Source organism: Hippoglossus stenolepis, chromosome 15 (assembly GCF_022539355.2).
Source record: "Hippoglossus stenolepis isolate QCI-W04-F060 chromosome 15, HSTE1.2, whole genome shotgun sequence".
NCBI classification, from domain to species: Eukaryota; Metazoa; Chordata; class Actinopteri; order Pleuronectiformes; family Pleuronectidae; genus Hippoglossus; species Hippoglossus stenolepis.
In genome coordinates, this window is record NC_061497.1 from 245,291 (window position 1) to 264,605 (window position 19,315).

General features: G+C 40.6%; 1 protein-coding gene and 2 long non-coding RNA genes across 4 annotated transcripts in view; 2 read left to right on the forward strand and 1 right to left on the reverse strand.

Moving 5' to 3' along the window:
• The window catches only part of LOC118122607 (CXADR-like membrane protein), a 48,376-nt gene extending 31,534 nt beyond the window's left edge, over positions 1 to 16,842 (forward strand). The window contains exons 4-7 of the mRNA XM_035179438.1: positions 8,568 to 8,735; positions 9,845 to 9,967; positions 14,064 to 14,202; positions 15,806 to 16,842. Coding sequence (XP_035035329.1) covers positions 8,568 to 8,735; positions 9,845 to 9,967; positions 14,064 to 14,202; positions 15,806 to 16,172 — 797 coding nt within the window. The 3' untranslated portion in view covers positions 16,173 to 16,842. The remainder of the gene's footprint in view (positions 1 to 8,567; positions 8,736 to 9,844; positions 9,968 to 14,063; positions 14,203 to 15,805) is intronic.
• On the reverse strand, positions 4,676 to 5,619 carry LOC118122609. Of its 2 annotated transcripts, XR_007034877.1 has the most exons (4): positions 5,416 to 5,619; positions 5,278 to 5,349; positions 4,909 to 5,200; positions 4,676 to 4,834 (listed from the first exon to the last, which is right to left on the reverse strand). It is a non-coding gene; the product is annotated as an uncharacterized LOC118122609 (long non-coding RNA). The 2 variants fall into 2 exon arrangements; XR_004698481.2 differs by lacking the exon at positions 4,676 to 4,834 and having other exon boundaries at positions 4,886 to 5,200.
• Positions 6,277 to 7,264, forward strand: LOC118122610. The gene is made up of 2 exons (XR_004698482.2): positions 6,277 to 6,431; positions 6,650 to 7,264. It is a non-coding gene; the product is annotated as an uncharacterized LOC118122610 (long non-coding RNA).
• Positions 16,843 to 19,315: the final 2,473 nt, after the last annotated feature.

The window sequence follows — 19,315 nt, forward strand, 5'->3', positions numbered from 1 at the left end:
CAGAACAAACTGTTTTTTTTAGTATGAGTGATTTTATTTAGTTTATTTATAAATATATATAAATATCAGAAACAAATGCAAAACAAATTCATTGTAGTGCTTTGACTGTATGTTAAGGTGTTGAAGAAAACTGCATTTTCCCACAAAACTATGGGTGATGTTGGTCCTCTTGCTAACAGTAGAGGAGAAGGGAATGGTTTATTTCTCAAACACTTGCTTTAAAGCAGACATCACAGACGTTAGAAAGAAAGTGGCATCCCACCAATCAAGATGCTTTTCGGCTAGCCTGAAAGACCGGAAAACAGCGAAATAACATTACACCCACCTCTCCTCTTTTTCCCATTTTCTCTCTGCTTACCAACCGGTTGAGGCAGATGGGACCCATACTGGGTCTGGTTCTGCTAGGGTTTTTATTCTGTAAATTTTTTCTCTCCACAGTCTCCACACCAAAGTGCTTGCTCATTGTGGGAACTGTTGGGCTTCTGTATAATTTAATAAGATGTCACATCATTGCCCATTCCTCCTTTAAAATGCTGTGACAGTATACAGCCACTGCCTGTGAACTGCTGCCTGGCTGTGCTGAATCTATCTCAATCAGATGATCATCAGCCACCTGTGGTGCCGTGTCCACAATCGGTTCACACCGAACATGACGTGCATACGCTAAACACGCGAGGGGTAGCCATCCGGCCTTACCTAATTTGGCGATGGAGGTATGTGGGCATGGAGGTGGCTCAGAGAGCACTGCACTTCGTCGCTCCCAGCGTTTATTTGTGTTCTACTGGCTGTGTGAGGCTATTTCACAGGCATATCTCCCCTCTGGAGCAGGTCCTCCGGGGACCATCAGAGCGCATTCCACCGGGGGAATCTCTTCTTCCATGGCTCTGCACAGAGGAATGACAGTGGCAGACATTTGTGCTGCAGCTTCATGGTCTTCCCCCTATTCTTTCATCCAATTCTACCTGCGTGACGTCTCTCATTCTCCATGACTCACTCAGTCCAATTTGTACTTGAATCGAGACAGAGATGAGGCCTACACAGTGGGTGGGCATGGACAATTTTACTGTAAGTTTGTTTAAATTAGTTCTGAGTTGTCCGGGACAACAGACACAGAGGAGCTGGTATCCAATTTGTTGGGTGAGTAAACTCTTGTTTTTATTATCACGTGTTTACTATGCACCACAAAAATTACTGTGTTTCTAGTTGTTTTGACCGGAGAAGACGAAACTGTTAGCATGCTAATGACTGTCACAGTGAATGTGAGTTACGATGCTAACCAAGCTAGCTAGTTAGCTGATAGCTTTTGCAACTGTAGCGAGGTGGGGAAGCGGGGATAGTGATAGGTTGCCACAACGCCACCTGGGGAATTTCACCTCCAGGAAATAACTCAACTATTGTAAGTGCAGCAGCACAGGTTCGTTTAAATCACGGGGCAAGAGACGTGTTTAACTAATAAACAAAGAACTTTAATATAACCAAATAAATGCATAAATCAACAAACAAAATGAAAACAAACAGAACACCAATTAACAGGCAATACAACGCTTGACATGAGCAACACAGGGACAGGGCTGGGACTTACCGCGGCGACGACAACCAAAGAAAAAGGGGAAGGATTAATCAATCAATCAAATTTTATTTGTATAGCCCATATTCACAAATCACAATTTGTCTCATAGGGCTTTAACATGGTGTGACATCCTCTGCCCTTAACCCTCAACAAGAGTAAGGAAAAACTACTTAAAAACCCTTTTAACAGGGAAAAAAGAACGTAGAAACCTCAGAGAGAGCCACATGTGAGGGATCCCTCTCCCAGGACGGACAGAAGTGCAATGGATGTCAAGTGTAAAGGAGAACATCAAGATAAAGGTTTTAGCAGCATTGATTAGGGTAAACATTTTGAAGTATAACTGAAGGTCAGTGAATTGGTGGATTAATGTCATTAATGGTCAAGTGTCTGAGGAGAAATACTATGTATCGAGCAGTCCTGCTGCAATCATAGTCCATGGTCAGCAGCCAGCAAGATCATGATCCACCATCAAGATCGGATGCCACTATAGTCCACAGTTATTGTCCACTGCCGCCATTAGGATCCACCATCAGCTGCCACCTCGGTCGTGGTCCACTACCAGTATCTGATGCCAACACGATAAAGGATCTGCCTTTGTTATCACGATCAGCCAGCACGATGCAGAGTCCGCCATACTGGATCCACCATTACGACCTCTGATACGTGATCCACAGATCCTAATCCATGATGTGGCCACAGCCGCGGCCCTGGGTCTGCGGACAATAAGGCAAAGGGACTCCGGGGAAGAAGTCAAGTCAGTAACATGTATTGATGGGATATGAATTACTTTGATGTGATAAAGATTGAGAAGAGGAAGGAGAAGCTGGAAAGAGAAGCTCCGTGTGTCATGTGTCCCCCGACCTTCTAAACCTATAGCAGCCTAACTAAGAGCAGGTCTAGGACAAGCCTGGACCAGCTCTAACTATAGCTATATCAAAAGGAAGGTTTTAAGCCTACTCTTAAACGTACAGATGGTGTCTGCCTCCCGAACTGAAAGTGGGAGATGATTCCACAGGAGAGGAGCTTGATAGCTGAAAGCTCTGGCTCCTACTCTACTTTTAGAGACTTTAGGGACGACAAGTAAGCCTGAATTCTGGGAGCGCAGTGCTCTAGTGGGTTGGTAAGGTACTAACAGCTCTTTAAGATATAATGGTGCCATATTGTTAAGGGCCTTGAAGGTGAGGAGGAGAATTTTAAATTCTATTCTAGATTTAACCGAAGCCAGTGTAGCAAGCTAATACTGGAGAAATGTGCTCTCTTTTCTTGGTTCTTGTCAGGACACGTGCTGCGGCATTTTGGACAAGCTGCAGAGTCTTTAACGACTTACTGCTGGAGCCTGATAATAAGGAATTACAATAATCCAGTCTGGATGTAACAAAGGCGTGGATTAGTTTTTCTGCATCCTTTTGAGAAAGGACATGTCTGATTTTGGAGATATTACGCAAGTGAAAAAAGGCTGTCCTAGAAATTTGTTTTAAGTGAGAATTAAAGGATAAATCAGGATCGAAGATCACTCCCAAGTTCCTGACTGTTTCATTGGAAGCAAGGGCAATGTCGTCTAGCGCAGCTATATCGTTAGATAATGTATCTCTAAGGTGTTTAGGGCCAAGTATTAGAACCTCTGTTTTATCTGAGTTTAATAAGAGAAAATTGTGGGTCATCCAGGTTTTTATGTCCTTGAGACATGCTTGGAGTTTAGTTATTTGATTACTTTGTTCAGGTTTTATTGACAAGTATAACTGGGTGTCATCCGCATAGCAGTGGAAATTTACAGAGTGTGTCCTGATAATGTTTCCAAGTGGAAGCATATATAATGAGAATAAAATTGGGCCGAGCACAGAGCCTTGTGGAACACCATGGTTAACTTTGGTGCGCACAGATGACTCATCATTAATTTGCACGAATTGGGAGCGGTCTGAAAAATAGGATTTAAACCATTTTAGGGCGGTTCCTTTAATGCTAATTAACTGTTCTAGTCTCTGTAATAAAATATTATGGTCAATTGTGTCAAATGCTGCACTAAGATCTAACAGAACGAGGACAGACACAAACCCCTGATCTGAAGCTATTAGAAGATCATTAGTGACTTTTGCCAAGGCTGTCTCTGTGCTGTGATTGGCTCTAAACCCTGACTGAAAGTCTTCATATATATTATTTTCCTGGAGAAACTCACACAGCTGATTGGCTACAACTTTTTCTAGGATTTTAGACAGGAAGGGAGATTAGATATCGGACGATAATTGGCTAAAACCTCTGGGTCTAAGGTGGGTTTTTTGAGGAGGGGTTTGATTACAGCTATTTTAAAAGACTGTGGTACATATCCTGATGATAATGACAGATTGATTGTGTTCAGTAATGAACTGTCAATTAGGGGCAGAATTTCTTTAAGTAATTTTGTAGGAATGGGGTCTGAGATACAAGTTGTTGGTTTAGAAGATGAGATTATTTTGGTCAGCTGATCGAGGCTGATCAGAGAGAAGCTGTCTAAATAATTGGTAGGATTCTTGGCCGTTTCTGAGTTTTCTATTCTTGATGGGGTATTAGTGCCAATTGAGGGCAGGAGATGGTTGATTTGATTTCTAATGGTTATAATTTTATCATTAAAGAAATTCATAAAGATATTGCTATTTAGGGATCGAGGAATACTGGGTTCGGTGGAGGTGTGACTCTCAGTCAGCCTGGCTACAGTGCTGAAGAGAAACCTGGGGTTGTTTTTATTCTCTTCTATTAGTTTTGAATAGTAGGCAGCTCTTGCCTTGTGGAGGGCCTTCTTATATGCTTTAACACTATTCTTCCAGTCTAGGAGATTTTCAACACGGTTGCTGGAGCGCCACTTCCTTTCTAGTTTTCTTGATACTTGTTTTAACTCATGTGTCTTGGAATTATACCACGGAGCTAATTTACTATGTTTTATATGTTTCTTTTTTAGAGGCGCTATTGAGTCTAATGTTAGTCGTAATGACTTTACAGAGCTATCGACGAGATGGTCAATCTCAGTGGAGCTAGGGTTTTTAATGAATTTGTTGTTTATATCGACGGATAGTACGGGTTTAAATGTAATCGGAATTATTTCCTTAAATTTAGCTACAGCACTATCAGGTAAACATCTTGAAAATGAGTTCATTATTAGTGGCATATATTCTGATAGTGAAAAATCGAAGGTTATTAAATTAATAAACTCGCCACCCGTGACACAGCAAACCAACAAAACGGGTTGTGAAGAAAACCCGCCACCAGGAATTGGTCGCGCCTGGCCCACAGCACCTGACCAACAATAAAAGAATAATTAAAACATGTCCGCGTGGAAACAACAAACAACAAAACGACGAAATACCAACCAATATAAACAGTATTTAAAAGGTTGCTAAAAGACTAGGCGTCCCTTTGTGGTGATCACTCCACGCGCCGTGAAGGTGTAGCGTGGAGAGCCACAGTGCACGAGACAATACTCCAAGAACACACAGAATTGGTCCTGAGCCCGGGCAGTCTCCAACTGTGGAGCCGTGCTCCTATCAGCTGCCACAGTTCATTAAAAGTGTGAGTTAGGATAGTGCAATTTCCGGTAAAGCCAAAACAGCAGGTCCGTCTGAGACGTGGTGGCCAATGACGGCCGACGAAGGAGCAGGGCCTCTAGGAGGGCGAAATAAACAATTTTAATAATTAATATGACAACAACTGAATTGGGTTAATAATGGGGCCATACGCACCACCCTGCAAGCCAAGGCACCGTCACAGCAACCCGGAGGGTGGGAGTCTCCCCCAGCCGTAGATGAGTCCAGCTGTTGCATGACATAAACAGTCAGCTTGGGTAAGAGAAGCAAGAAACGGCAGACAACGTTACTTACAAAGCAGACCCGCAACTGCACCCCGAAGGTCCCCCGGCGGAGCGATCCCCCGCCAGCAGTCAGTCACGCTGCGTACGAGGGGGGAAAATTAGAGGAGGCGCTGGCTGTTGCACAACCACGCCGCGGCTACAGAGGTAGCTCTTCCGCGCTATCCACGACCCACCGGAGAGGAGCGGAAACGGAAGGAGTGCGAGCCAAACACGGCCGCCTCCTTAAATACGGGACGCCCGACGTCGCCTAATGACTGGTGCGCCATTAGAACAGGTAGAGCGCCCCGCAGCGGCAGGGAGGGAGCGCGCATCTGGCTACACAACGCTGGGCCTACCTGAGCACTCAGGGCTGCTAACCTGTGTTAACCAGGTGTTGAGATAAGCTTGATTAAAAGGTAAATGTAACCAACATCAATATGACGTTTGTTTTGTTTCTGCCACATGTGACCTAGTTTACATCTTGTAAGCTGCATAAATGGGAGTTATTGAAAGTCAATAAGGATGTTGTGATAGTTCAGTTTAACATAACTTCTTGTATTTGGTTGAAATGTAGCATTAATGTTTTGTATTTTGTTGGGGTTCTTGTGATAACCTGCTGCATGGATGTTTGACTTCTGGGTGTCTACGGCTTCGGTTGAGTGGTAGAGTGGTCGTCCTCCCACCAGGAGGTCGGCGGTTCGATCAGTCTTCCCCATCTGCATGCCGAAGTGACCTTGGGCAAGATACTGAACCCTGAATTGCCCCTCATAGATGCACTTTATGTGGTCATCAAGACTAGAAAACTACTATATAAATACAAACCATTTACCATTTATTTCTACTTGATTTCATGTGTTAATGTTCGCCTCTCACCTACTAATTGACTGTACTCTTGCTTTTTTATGTTTGTTATTATCCATCTATGTACCAAAGGCTAAAAGGCTGATGCATTGCTTGATGATGACGATGTGAAACAACTGGACCTCATCCATCACATCGCATCTGTGCAGTTCAAACTTTGAGGATCAGATCTTTACATACAAGAAAGTGAGCAGATATTCACTAATTAAACTATATATTCAATATTTGTACTATGTAATGTATATTATTTTTTCTGTATTTTTAAAGAGTTTGTTCATGTTAAACTGTAAGTTCATACACAATAGTCCTCAACTAACCTCTCCTGACAGCTGGTTTATGTATGTGATTCACCGTGATCCATCAAGTCTTAACTAAAATGTTTGTGTTTTACTGCAATTGGAAAGGTGTCCACAATGAAAACTGCATGACTGTTCTTAACAGAAGGGGGACCCTATGTATGGAGCAGCATATCTGGTGCCATCTGTCAGGATGTGGAGGAGAGAGACTGGATAACAAGATCCTTAATTCTTTAATGCATACACTGCCTCCAGTTCAGTTTCCTCTGAGATGACAGACAAACAGAACTTTGTCTATCATTCTCTGTATTATCATTTTCAGGTTCAGTTTCTCGCCTTTGACTTAATTTCTTCTATTTTAGAGGTGGTAGTAACATTTTTAAAACACAATTTAAAAACTATAAAACTAGAATTAGCTGATGGATCAACTTCAGCAGTCACAACCTTCACAGGTAAGTGTTTATCAATGTGACATGAATACTCTTCAATCGTAAACAGCTGGAACTGTCCAACCTGAAATTCAACTGGATTAAATGTGACTTCTAACAAATAACAACTGCTGTTAGCACTTTAAAAGTATGTATTCGATATACAAACTCTTAAGTGTTTACTCAGAGAATGTAAACTCTGATGGTTACATTTTGAAACCACAGCTCGTGTAATTGAACAGTGTATTTAAAAAACATGAACCGAACATGATTAAACTGTACTGAGAACATTTTCCATTGACTACAGATGACTTGCCTGGATTTTCTTATTTAGCTTTTTTCTTATAATAAATCAAACATGACACTTTGGTGAGTTAATGTTTTTATTGTAATAAAAAAAATTTGATATGTCATAAGACACATAGGTATTAACTAATATCTTTGTCAAAGATGGATTTGATTAAAACAAAAATTTGATTAATTAATTAATTTCAAATTGTGACATGTCCATCAAAGTGTTTATATCAGGTGTGGTCCTTCAAATCATGAGTAGTAAAGTAGAGTGTCATAGATAACTTTAAATGACAAAAAATGAAATACAGTTGTGGATAAAGGTAAACAGGATCATAACTTGTTAATATTTTGTGAGTATAAATTACAGTAGAAATGTTAGCATAGAGAAAGCACAATATTAAAGTAGTATTTTATATAAACCTCACAGCACTTACAGTATTGCAGTTGTCTGTTTACTGAAAGAGTAAAGTCCAAACTTGCTCTTACATTTAAAATGTTTAGCAGTGTGTTATGACTGTAATGATATAAATAGAGGAAAGATGCAAACACTTTTTCATCATGAGTCTAGTCAGACAGTTCATGTAACAGCTCACATCTGTTCTGAAGTCTCTTCATGGTCTAGATTAAAACACAAAATATTTTACACACTAATTAACATTATCTTACACTTGCTAACTCCAGCTACAATTCATTACTGCTCTGAAATATGATGTGAACATGTCTACTACTAGCTTTTTATATTATTTTAACACATGAATTTAACCTCGGATGATGGAAGCTAACTGTGTTAGCAGCTAGTTCTCACAGCGCATTTGGGAGCTCGGTGTTGTCAGTAGCCATTGTTGGTGGTCGTGTTTACATTCTTTCAGACCCACCTCTCAAGCTCCTCCTTCTTAACCAAATATGTTAACATCCGGCTCCAAACTGCCAAGATGACGCTGATCAAATTCAAATCTCTCGGCTTCAAAACGAAAGTTCACAAACCAGTGAGTGACATCACGATTGGTTTCCACTTGGATGGAACTCAAAACTGAAGGAGCAAAACATTTTTTTTATTAAATTAAAAGTTAAAACTTGTCCTCAAGGTTTCACTCAGGTTGATCAGACAAAACATGGTTAATGTGATCATACTAGGTAGTGATTTGATTTGTTAAACCTTTTTTTTAATGTAGTTCCCGTGTCCGCATGAACAGGTGAACAAATCTAAATAATATATCTTAGCCATCAGGAAATATCAGTCTGCAGGAGAAAAACTGGTGTGTGGGGAAACAACATTGTTTTTGTATGTAATTGTCTATGTGCAGTGAAGCCATCCAAGCCGCAGTGCTGGATTGAGGGCAAACTGTTGGAGGGTGGTGATGTTAAGATGAGCTGCAAGTCTGCTGATGGCTCTGATCCCATCCACTATAAATGGCAGAGGGTACTGGACAATGGCAAGCATGTTGGCAAGCTGCCTCCATTGGCACTGTTAGGTAAGTCAGCACACAATGCCTACCGATTACAAAGTACATACAAACACGTATTAAATGTTACTGCAAAAAGAAGAACATTGAGACATGAAGCAGAGTGTCACCACATATTGGTACAGCAGATGAGAGTGGGATTTTTCAGCTGTTAGCAAAACACTTAAGTCATCCAACCCAGGTGAACAGGGATTCAGTTCAAGAAAAGTGATAGATTGTGGTCATATTTCAGCTATTTAAATGTATTGTTTTTTTATAGCAACTCAACCAGTCTAATGTCATAAATTCTCAAAAGCTCTATCTATTCTAATTAGTTTCCCTCTATTTCTGCTTCTTCCTGCCATACAGCCTCAGACTGTCACGCTAGGGACACACCGGAGGCATAAGCGCTGCAAAGCGCCACGAAATGCGATCCGTACTCTTTCCGCGCCCATGTTAATCAATTGGGCTGTTCACACCAGCTCGCGATCGTTTCGGCATCTGTTCTATTTTTTCTACTCGCTGCGAGCAAATCGGGCCAGAAAACACACTTATAATCGATTGTAAACGATATAAATGATATATTATATATGATACAAATGGTCAAATATGCATCCCATACTTTTGAGTGTCCTGCTGTTCTCCTGGAGTTTCAATTTCCCCAATATTTACCAACACATAACAAAATTTCCCCATCTGCCCATCCACTGTAATTGTTTTTTTTAATTATGTACTTATTCCACACATTTGTCAGTTGTGTCTAAACAGACAGGCACACAAGCACACAGACAGACAGAGGGGGGTGGCTATAGGCTTGCGTAGGTCAGTCACTTGTGAAGACCATCATCATCTACCTACTCTACATTAAACGGAGCTTACAACAACCAGCGGAGAAAGCAGAATCGCGGGCTGACCGGCACGGACAAATGCGCTTCCGGTGTGAACAGCCAGGCGGCTGCTCGCACCAGAATTGACACTTTGCTGCACTTCCGCCTCCAGTGTGTCCCTGGCGTAAAGCATTTACCAACATCTACTTTTAAAAATAGCAGTAATTCACAATTATTTTTGTCTATTTTTAACAATGGCATAATAAAACAATACAATGTTTTGTCCTGTTTTTTCTGTGTTGGAACTTTAAGATTTGAAAAACCCAGAAATTGTTACATTGAGGAACTTGACCAAGGACAGCACTGGAGTCTACAAATGCACAGCCAACAATGATGTGGGAGAAGAGAGCTGCACAGTGGAGGTTATGATGCACTGTGAGTGGACACCCTTTGCTGAACACTGAGCACTGCTTGGGCACAAAATTGCCACCCTTTGATTGAAAAGAAGAAGCCACTTACTCATATATATTGTTTCCTAAGAACATCTTAGCAGCTCCTTCACAGGCTGCAAATACTGGACTGCACTCGTTTCTTAACGTTCTCTTGTTCAAATTTGAGTTCAGCCCAGGTGATGCTAAGACTAACACTAAGAGCCAGGAGATGTACATGGAGGATGTTAGTGTGCAAAAAAAATCAATTAATGTCACATAAGACTGAAAATATGGAAAACGTGCATTGCTCACAGTTCTAAACTAGAAAAAGCATTGGGCCTCATGCAAAAACATTGTTCAATACTTATCCTACATTTTATTCCTACATTTGTTTGTGAGTATGTACAATCAACTCTCGTCAATATGTATAAAAAAGTGTGTAAATATCATGAGTAAACCTCAGCACCTCTATTTGCAATGTACCATACAAGCCCAACACACATACGCCAATAATGTTATTTTGGAGAGATATGGGACTGTAAAAAGCAGATTAGAAGTTCAGACTGGGCTGTTTTTAGTTTTTTGCTCAATTTCGACTTTCCGTGCCTATTCTTGTTCTATAGAGATTATTCTGCCCTCGCTGCTTCCCCGACGCAGCTATGCAGATAGCTAACTCTTCCAATTAATGACTGGTTGAAGTAGTTTTCCTCTATGAACTTTATTTGTATTTGCCACTCATTAGACAGAGTGAAAACTGCAACATAAAAATACAAACCACCATCAGTAGGGTACAAAGTATCCCATTCCCCCATTAGGCAAATTAACTGTTCAATCCCCATGTGACAAAGTATGCTTAAATGTAGTGTTTTTATACACCACATGATGTTCTAAAAGTTAAAATGTTACTTATTCAACTTACAGGCTGTGCTCAGCATTAGTATACAGGGCTGCAGGCTTCAGTATGGCTGGGATACATGGCAGCATGGATCAACAAGTGGACTTCCTACTTACTCTTCAACTTCCTGTTTAACCTTAAACTACCTGTTACATCACAGGTCAATGTAGTAAAACAAACTAGTGACTTTCTAGTGACTTTCTTTAAATAAATTATAAGGCTCTGAAACTTGCAGGAGAACAGAGATCGTTGCCAGTCCATTAAGTCTCTTTTTTCATCGTACTGCGGAGGTAGTTTTTTATCAGTTTCAACTTTGAGAAACTGCGTTCTCCTAAAGCAACTGAAATGGGGACTGTGAGAAGCACTCGTAATGTTATAAAAGCATTTGGAAAAACTGATTCCATCCCATTGTCACAGGTGAACTTGAGTACGTCTAGTGGTTTAGTTCCAGCTGCTAGATGTCTACTCAAAGCAGACATCCCGCAAAAAGTTCCTTCCCATCAACATTGAGTTACTGTGTGTCAGGGCTATGCATTCCTGGAGAACGTCCGCAGTGTTCCTCTTCTCGATGAAGGGAATGTCATACAACACTCCAAACGTCCCTGTGCTCCTTAAGTTGAGAAAAACGCTCCTCCACAGCATTGATAGTGCAGTCAAGAACTCTGTGAAAGAAAAAAAACAAAAAAGAAGCTGTGCCACTGCTTTAGCTACATCAACAACGTTATGATGGAGCACAGGAATGGGTAGCTTTCAATTTGAGCTGCAATGCCTCCGGCTTCACATCTAGTTTTAGCTCCGCAAACGCCAGTTAGACTTTCATCTTGTGCCATTGACAGCAGTGCATCATATACATCCCCTAACTGGTGTCGGATGGTTTTAAGCGCATCTACCCGACTTTCTCTAACTCGTTTTTACACAGCACTATGTTTGCCTCTCATATTTGATCCATTGTCATAACCTTGACCTCTCAAATCCAAAATGTCAATATCCAGCTCCCTAAGTTTCTTAATAAGAACCTCAGTCATACTGGCACCTGTACAATCAGTTATCTCTGTGAATTCCAAGAAATGCTCTCTGATGTCCACACTTCCTCCCTGTTTTGTAACAAAGCGTAAGATAATGGTCATGCATTCTGTTCTACTCGCACAAATTATGGAGTAGTATATAGCTGACCTCAGCATCGTGAGAATTTCCTACTGAATCTGGGATGGGAGCATTGCTATGATTTTGTTTTGAAGTGCGATTCCTTTGAAGTTACTCTCCTGTAACCATGTGTTCATTCATGACGGTGTCAAAAAGGCCCATCATCTCCACTAGTTTGAGGAAATTGCCATTGTTATGCTTAAACACTCTAATGGTGCTACCACGGAATGCCAATGCATTGTCTCAGCAGCGAGGTTCTGCTGATTTTGTGCATCTATGGTGTTTTACGTGGCCAATCTTATGTCAAACTCTTTCTATTTATGAAAGCTCTCTATATGCTCATGTGATGTTTCATGGGTGCTAAGAATGCTTGACATATTTTTCAAGTCTTTAACACCTCCTCTTGCCAGAGCTGACTTTCTCTCACTTCCACCAAAAAGTTTCCAACAGAAGCAAAACGTAAACTCCTTGCTTATTGAATAAACAAGCCATTGCCTTTCTAGTCACTCTCCATTTGTTAATGTCCGACTGTAATGACGTACAGAAAATTGTGTGTGCACTGTCCCTGGGAAAATCAATTCCTTTGACTTGATATGGTCCTCTCTGAATTAAAATGTCTTGAAGTGCCTGGGTTACTGTAGCTGGCCATTTGCTGGGATCAATCAAATATCCTCACCTTGTACAGTTATTGTTCAGGTGTCTGCGCTCCACTGCTAACATCTGTTTCTTGTGGAGCACTCTCGCTAGCTGAAATAGCAATCTCCTGACTCAATCGTGGACTTGACTTGAAGGCAGACTAGCTTACGCTTTCATGGTGCCGCTAGCACCTGCTGTTTCTCCTTGTGGAGAAATGCCAGTAGTTGGTTTGGCATTCTCCTGACACGGCAATGGACTTGACGGTAGATGTGCATTGTGCTGTAAAGTAAATGTATTTTGTTTAAGTATCTCGGGGTATTGTTCTTGAGTGAGGGGAAGATGGAGTGTGAGATGGACAGGCGGGTCTGTGCAACATCATCAGTAATGCTGGCATTGTACCGAGTGTTGTGTTGAAGAAGGAGCTGAGGTGCAAGGCAACGCTCTTAATTTGCCAGTCAATTTACATTCCAACCCTCATATTTGGTAATGAGCTCTGGGTAGTGACCAATAGATTGAGATCTTAAATCCAAGTAGCCGAAATTAGTTTTTTCCATCAGGTGGTGGGACTTAGAGAACAGTAACAGTTGAGGTGGTTTGGGAATCTAGTTGGGATGCCTGCTGGGTGCCTTCCAGTAGAGGTTTACCGGACAAGCTCAACTGGGAAAAGACCCTGGGGTAGCCTTAGAACTTGCTGGAGGGATTACATATTACAACTGGCTGGGCACACCTCGGGATTCCCTAGGAAATGCTGGAAAGCGTTGCTAGGGAGGGGGACATCTGGAATACCCTACTTGGCCAGCTTCGTATGCTACCCAAGCCTGGATTACTGGAAGAATGGATAGATCAATCACCTGGAGAAAAAATTCCATTTTAGGTAAATAATCTGAAAATAGTTTACACGGTGACTATCACATAGTCATTCAAATTAAATAAATCAAGCATCTCCATGCACATGCCAACTGCACCATTTTGCATCACAAAATAATTATGTGCTCCCCTGGACATCTAGACATTTAGCAGGAACATTAATAAATTTAGAATTACATTATAATTAAAATTACAGCGTTAAACAGAATAATGTCAAAATATTTATGAGGTGTAATTAATTTTTTTTTTCAATGTAATAAAATACATAATCCATTTGTGGAATACTTGATATGACTACGACAGGTCTAGATCATTCGTATATTCTTTTCATACCTGTAAGAAAATTCCAAATAGTAGAAAATTGGTGAATGCGGCAAGTTGTCCTAAATTGCTTTTACACAAAACAAATGTGTTCCATGAGGTCCTTTAATTTAATCTGTGCTCTTACTAATTTATCACATTTTAAGTTGTATTTCACTGTGATTTTTCAAGTTCAATTTTGTTATACTCTTTCTTTTGCAAATGACTCTGTGTGTGTGTGTTGTGTAATTGTGTGTAGATGTAAGGGGAATGGGTGTGGTAGCAGGGGCAGTGGTTGGAGTGTCATTTGGTATCCTCCTCATCATCTTCATCATCTGGCTGGTGTGTCGCAAGAAGGAGACAAAGAAATATGAAGAAGAGACACCAAACGAAATCAGGTAAAACCTCAAAGGAGAGGAATCTCATCTGCAGCTGTCATAACCCCCCTGTTTTGTAGTGGAAGTGTACATAGATGAGGCAAATGGAACATTTACTTTTTAATGTACATTATTACAAAGAAAAAATTAAACTTAACTAAACGGAGCCCTCTGAGTTACACAGTCAGACAAGTGTCATTCACAGCAAACTATTTCCGGTTTCAAAATAAAATTACTTTTACTGTGAATAACTGAATAGCTGTTACAACAGGTTACAAAATTATATAATTTAATCATTTAAATCTTACAATTTATGAATAAATAATTCAGAGCAACCCCAGAAGACCATAAACGCAACAGTTACTTGACAAAGAAAGAAAACCTACCAATGTTTGTTGGTAGATCCATTTTCAGAAGTAAAATTATGTTTGAGAACTTACTCATCAATTCATTAATTCAAATATATTTGAAGTACTTACCGTAAGTACTTTTACATTACATCACATTTCATTCAGCTGACGCTTTTATCCAAAGCGACTTACAATAAGTGCAGTCAACCATGAGGGTACAAACCCAGAACAACAAGAATCAAGAAAGTACAATTTTCTTCAAGAAAGCCAAACTTCAAAGTGCTATAAGTAAGTGCCATTTAAGTGCTGCTAAAATTGTTAGTTTAAACTTTTATTCAAGGTATAGTCGGAAGAGGGGTGTTTTTAGTTTGCGGCGGAAGATGTGTAAACTTTCTGATGTCCGGATGTCCATGGGGAGCTCATTCCACCATTTAGGAGCCAGGACAGCAAACAGTCGTGATTTTGATGAGTGTTTAGCTCGCAGTGAGGGAGCAACAAGCCGATTGGCCGAAGCAGAGCGGAGTGAACGGGCTGGGGTGTAACGTTTGACCATGTCCTGGATGTAGACTGGACCCGATCCGTTCGCAGCATGGTATGCAAGTACTAATGTTTTGAAATGGATGCGGGCAGCCACCGGTAACCAGTGAAGGGAGCGGAGGAGCGGAGTAGTTTGAGTGAATTTAGGTTAAAGACCAGTCGAGCTGCTGCATTCTGGATGATCTGCAGAGGTCGGATGGCACTAGCAGGCAGACCAGCCAGGAGGGAGTTACAATAGTCTAGGAGTGAGATGACCAGAGCCTGGACCAGAACCTGCGCCGTACTTCACAAACACACACACACACACACACACTTTAATAATGCTCCTAAAGAAGAAAACCAAAACTTCTCATTCATTATTATCTAAATGGTGGCATGAAATGCTGTACTTTTTGTTATACCAGTTTACAAAAAGCTGAAGCATTCATTCTATCTGTGGGAAAAACAATAGATTAATGGACATTGCTGTCTATAAGAAATTCAAGTAGCCAGTGACAAAGAAAGAAGGCTAAAAGCTAACATACTTTCCTTGTCTCCAGCTAAGTTGTATAAACATCACGTGAGATAATGTATGCATTCTATGGATGTGACTTAAGTCTAAGATCTACTTTGATATAACCAAATTTCACTTTATCTCTAGTGTTAGCATTAACCTTTCCATTTCACATTGTTGGTAAATGTCTATTTAATCTGTTTAGGGAACTCTGTGAAGTCATACAACCAAATTCTCATTCCAGGGAGGATGCAGAGGCTCCCAAAGCCAAACTGGTGAAGCCCAACTCTCTGTCCTCATCCCGCACTGGCAGCTCTCGCTCAGACACCTCCTCTACCCAGTCTATGATACGCAACATGGGGCCCCGAGGCCAACATGGCTGTGTTCCTGCTGTGGCGGCCATCAAGGAAGACTGCCAAGCCTCCACCTTCCCTCACTCTCCACCTGGCTACAATCTGACAGTTCACAAGACTCCTGAACCCTGTACACCGACCTCTATTTCAACCTCAAACTCCAACAATCCCCCTGAACTGTGCACAGGGCAGCTGACCCACATGGGGGCCAAAGCTGTTAATGTCCCTCCCCAAACCAAGGCCTTCCAAACTGTGTAGAAGTTGCAGACATAAAACTGTATTCACACAGAGGTAAAGACTGCTGCTGCCTCAGGACATGGCAACCACCTAAACTTAAGAGTTATAGTCTGATAAAAATCATGTTATATCATCAAGATATATTCTCAGTATTCACAGTCTAGTGGACACTTTCAGCAATTGAACGTTTCAAGAATATCTGCTTTCCTCTAACATAAGAAAAAGTTTATTCTGGTGTTATTGACACTTGTGAGAAACATCAGTGTTTTTTAGATAGGGAGGTATTGAACCTGAAGCAGCAGTTGGTTGCTAATGGAAGGACGCGATTGCACCGATCACGAAAACAAGGGAATAACAAAAAAGGAACACTCAGTCATTTACAATATAATCAAACAGTCTTGAACAGTTTCCTTCAAACAATAAACCACTTTACATCTGTTGCAAATGAAAACACCTGCACCAATGACTAAACCACTTAAAATAGTTTCACTCTTGGTTTCTTAAAGTATAGACACGGATAAATGGCTCTGATTGTAAAAGATTTTATGCAGACACCTAATATATCATCAATGTATTTGAACATATACACTACCGTTCAAAAGTTTGGGGTCACCCAGACAATTTCGTGTTTTCCATGAAAACTCACACTTTTATTTATCAAATGAGTTGCAAAATGAATAGAAAATATAGTCAAGACATTGACAAGGTTAGAAATAATGATTTTTATTTGAAATATTAATTTTGTTCTTCAAACTTTGCTTTCGTCAAAGAATGCTCCATTTGCAGCAATTACAGCATTGCAGACCTTTGGCATTCTAGCTGTTAATTTGTTGAGGTAATCTGTAGAAATTTCACCCCATGCTTCCTGAAGCCCCTCCCACAAGTTGGATTGGCTTGATGGGCACTTCTTGCATACCATACGGTCAAGCTGCTCCCACAACAGCTCAATGGGGTTGAGATCTGGTGACTGCGCTGGTCACTCCGTTACAGACAGCATACCAGCTGCCTGCTTCTTCCCTAAATACTTCTTGCATAATTTGGAGGTGTGCTTTGGGTCATTGTCCTGTTGTAGGAGGAAATTGGCTCCAATCAAGCGCTGTCCACAGGGTATGGCATGGCGTTGCAAAATGGAGTGATAGCCTTCCTTATTTAAAATCCCTTTTACCTTGTACAAATCTCCCACTTTACCAGCACCAAAGCAGCCCCAGACCATCACATTACCTCCACCATGCTTGACAGATGGCATCAGGCACTCTTCCAGCATCTTTTCACCTGTTCTGCGTCTCACAAATGTTCTTCTGTGTGATCCAAACACCTCAAACTTTGATTCGTCTGTCCATAACACTTTTTTCCAATCTTCCTCTGTCCAATGTCTGTGTTCTTTTGCCCATATCAATCTTTTCTTTTTATTGGCCAGCCTCAGATATGGCTTTTTCTTTGCCACTCTGCCTAGAAGGCCAGCATCCCGGAGTCGCCTCTTCACTGTAGACGTTGACACTGGCGTTTTGCGGGTACCATTTAAAGAAGCTGCCAGTTGAGGACCTGTGAGGCATCTATTTCTCAAACTAGAGACTCTAATATACTTGTCTTCTTGCTGAGTTGTGCACCGGGGGCCTCCCACTTCTCTTTCTACTCTGGTTAGAGCCCGTTTGTGCTGTTCTCTGAAGGGAGTAGTACACACCGTTGTAGGAAATTTTCAGTTTCTTCGCAATTTCTCGCATGGAATAGCCTTCATTTCTAAGAACAAGAATAGACTGGCGAGTTTCACATGAAAGTTCTCTTTTTCTGGCCATTTTGAGAGTATAATCGAACCCACAAATGTGATGCTCCAGATACTCAACTAGCTCAAAGGAAGGCCAGTTCTATAGCTTCTCTCACCAGCAAAACAGTTTTCAGCTGTGCTAACATAATTGCACAAGGGTTTTCAAGGGTTTTCTAATCATTCATTAGTCTTCTAAGGCGATTAGCAAACACAATGTACCATTAGAACACTGGAGTGATAGTTGCTGGAAATGGGCCTCTATACACCTATGTAGATATTTCATTAAAAACCAGACGTTTCCACCTAGAATAGTCATTTACCACATTAACAATGTATAGAGTGTATTTCTGATTAATTTAATGTTATCTTCATTGAAAAAAACAGTGCTTTTCTTTGAAAAATAAGGAAATTTCTAAGTGACCCCAAACCTTTGAACGGTAGTGTACTTTGTCGCTGGAAAAATAGTGTACAAATTCCTATGTACATATGCCCACAACTTCCCATTTTTATGTAAATCAGAACACTTTACTCGAGGTTTATTTCTGGGAACCTAGCAGCACAGGACTGAGGGCATGCCAAGCACAGACAGATTACATCATCGTATATTGTAGGTTGCCAAGTTATAAGTTGTGACAGTAATAGCCAATCACATTGGTTACTTTCATCCTCTTTAAACTTGGGGCTCTCCTGGTCATGATTCACAGACAGTTTGGGAATTTGCTGGAGTATTTCTCTTAGGAAATGTATTTCTGCCAAGGATGTTTCAAAATATGAATGCAACAGTTTATGCTGCCAGCAGCAGACAAGGCATCTCTTAAGTTGTGTTAATTTGAATTTGTTTGGTTATGTTGACGGTCTTATGATCATCATATTTTACGTGTGGAATAGTGCATGGTTTTGTCATCTAATAATCCATAGCCATCTGCCATTAAAAAACACCTTAGTGCCATATGTACAGTGAGCATAGAAATAAAAATGTGACTAGTGTTTAACATATTGTGTTTTTTGTGAAAATATTTTAAAGGTTAGGTCAGTTAAGATTAGCTTCTGAATGGACAATGATTACCCACAATCTGATAATAAACAATTTTTCTGCATATTCTTCATATTGTGACATGGCAATTAGATTGTGGTGGATCGTGGTTCAAGATTCAAGAGTTTAATGTGAAATGCACAACAATTACATTAAGCAGTCGCTGGCAATGAAATGCTTGGGTCACAGGCTCTCTTATTGCAATGCTCCGAATATTTACAAGCAAAAAATTATTGAATAAAATAATATAAAATAGAATATCAAAAGTTGAAAATAGAAAATAAAATATATATATCTAAATATATATATACACACCTAAAGAAAAACAATGGTGCAATTATGTGCAATAGTGCAAATATGCTAAGGTGC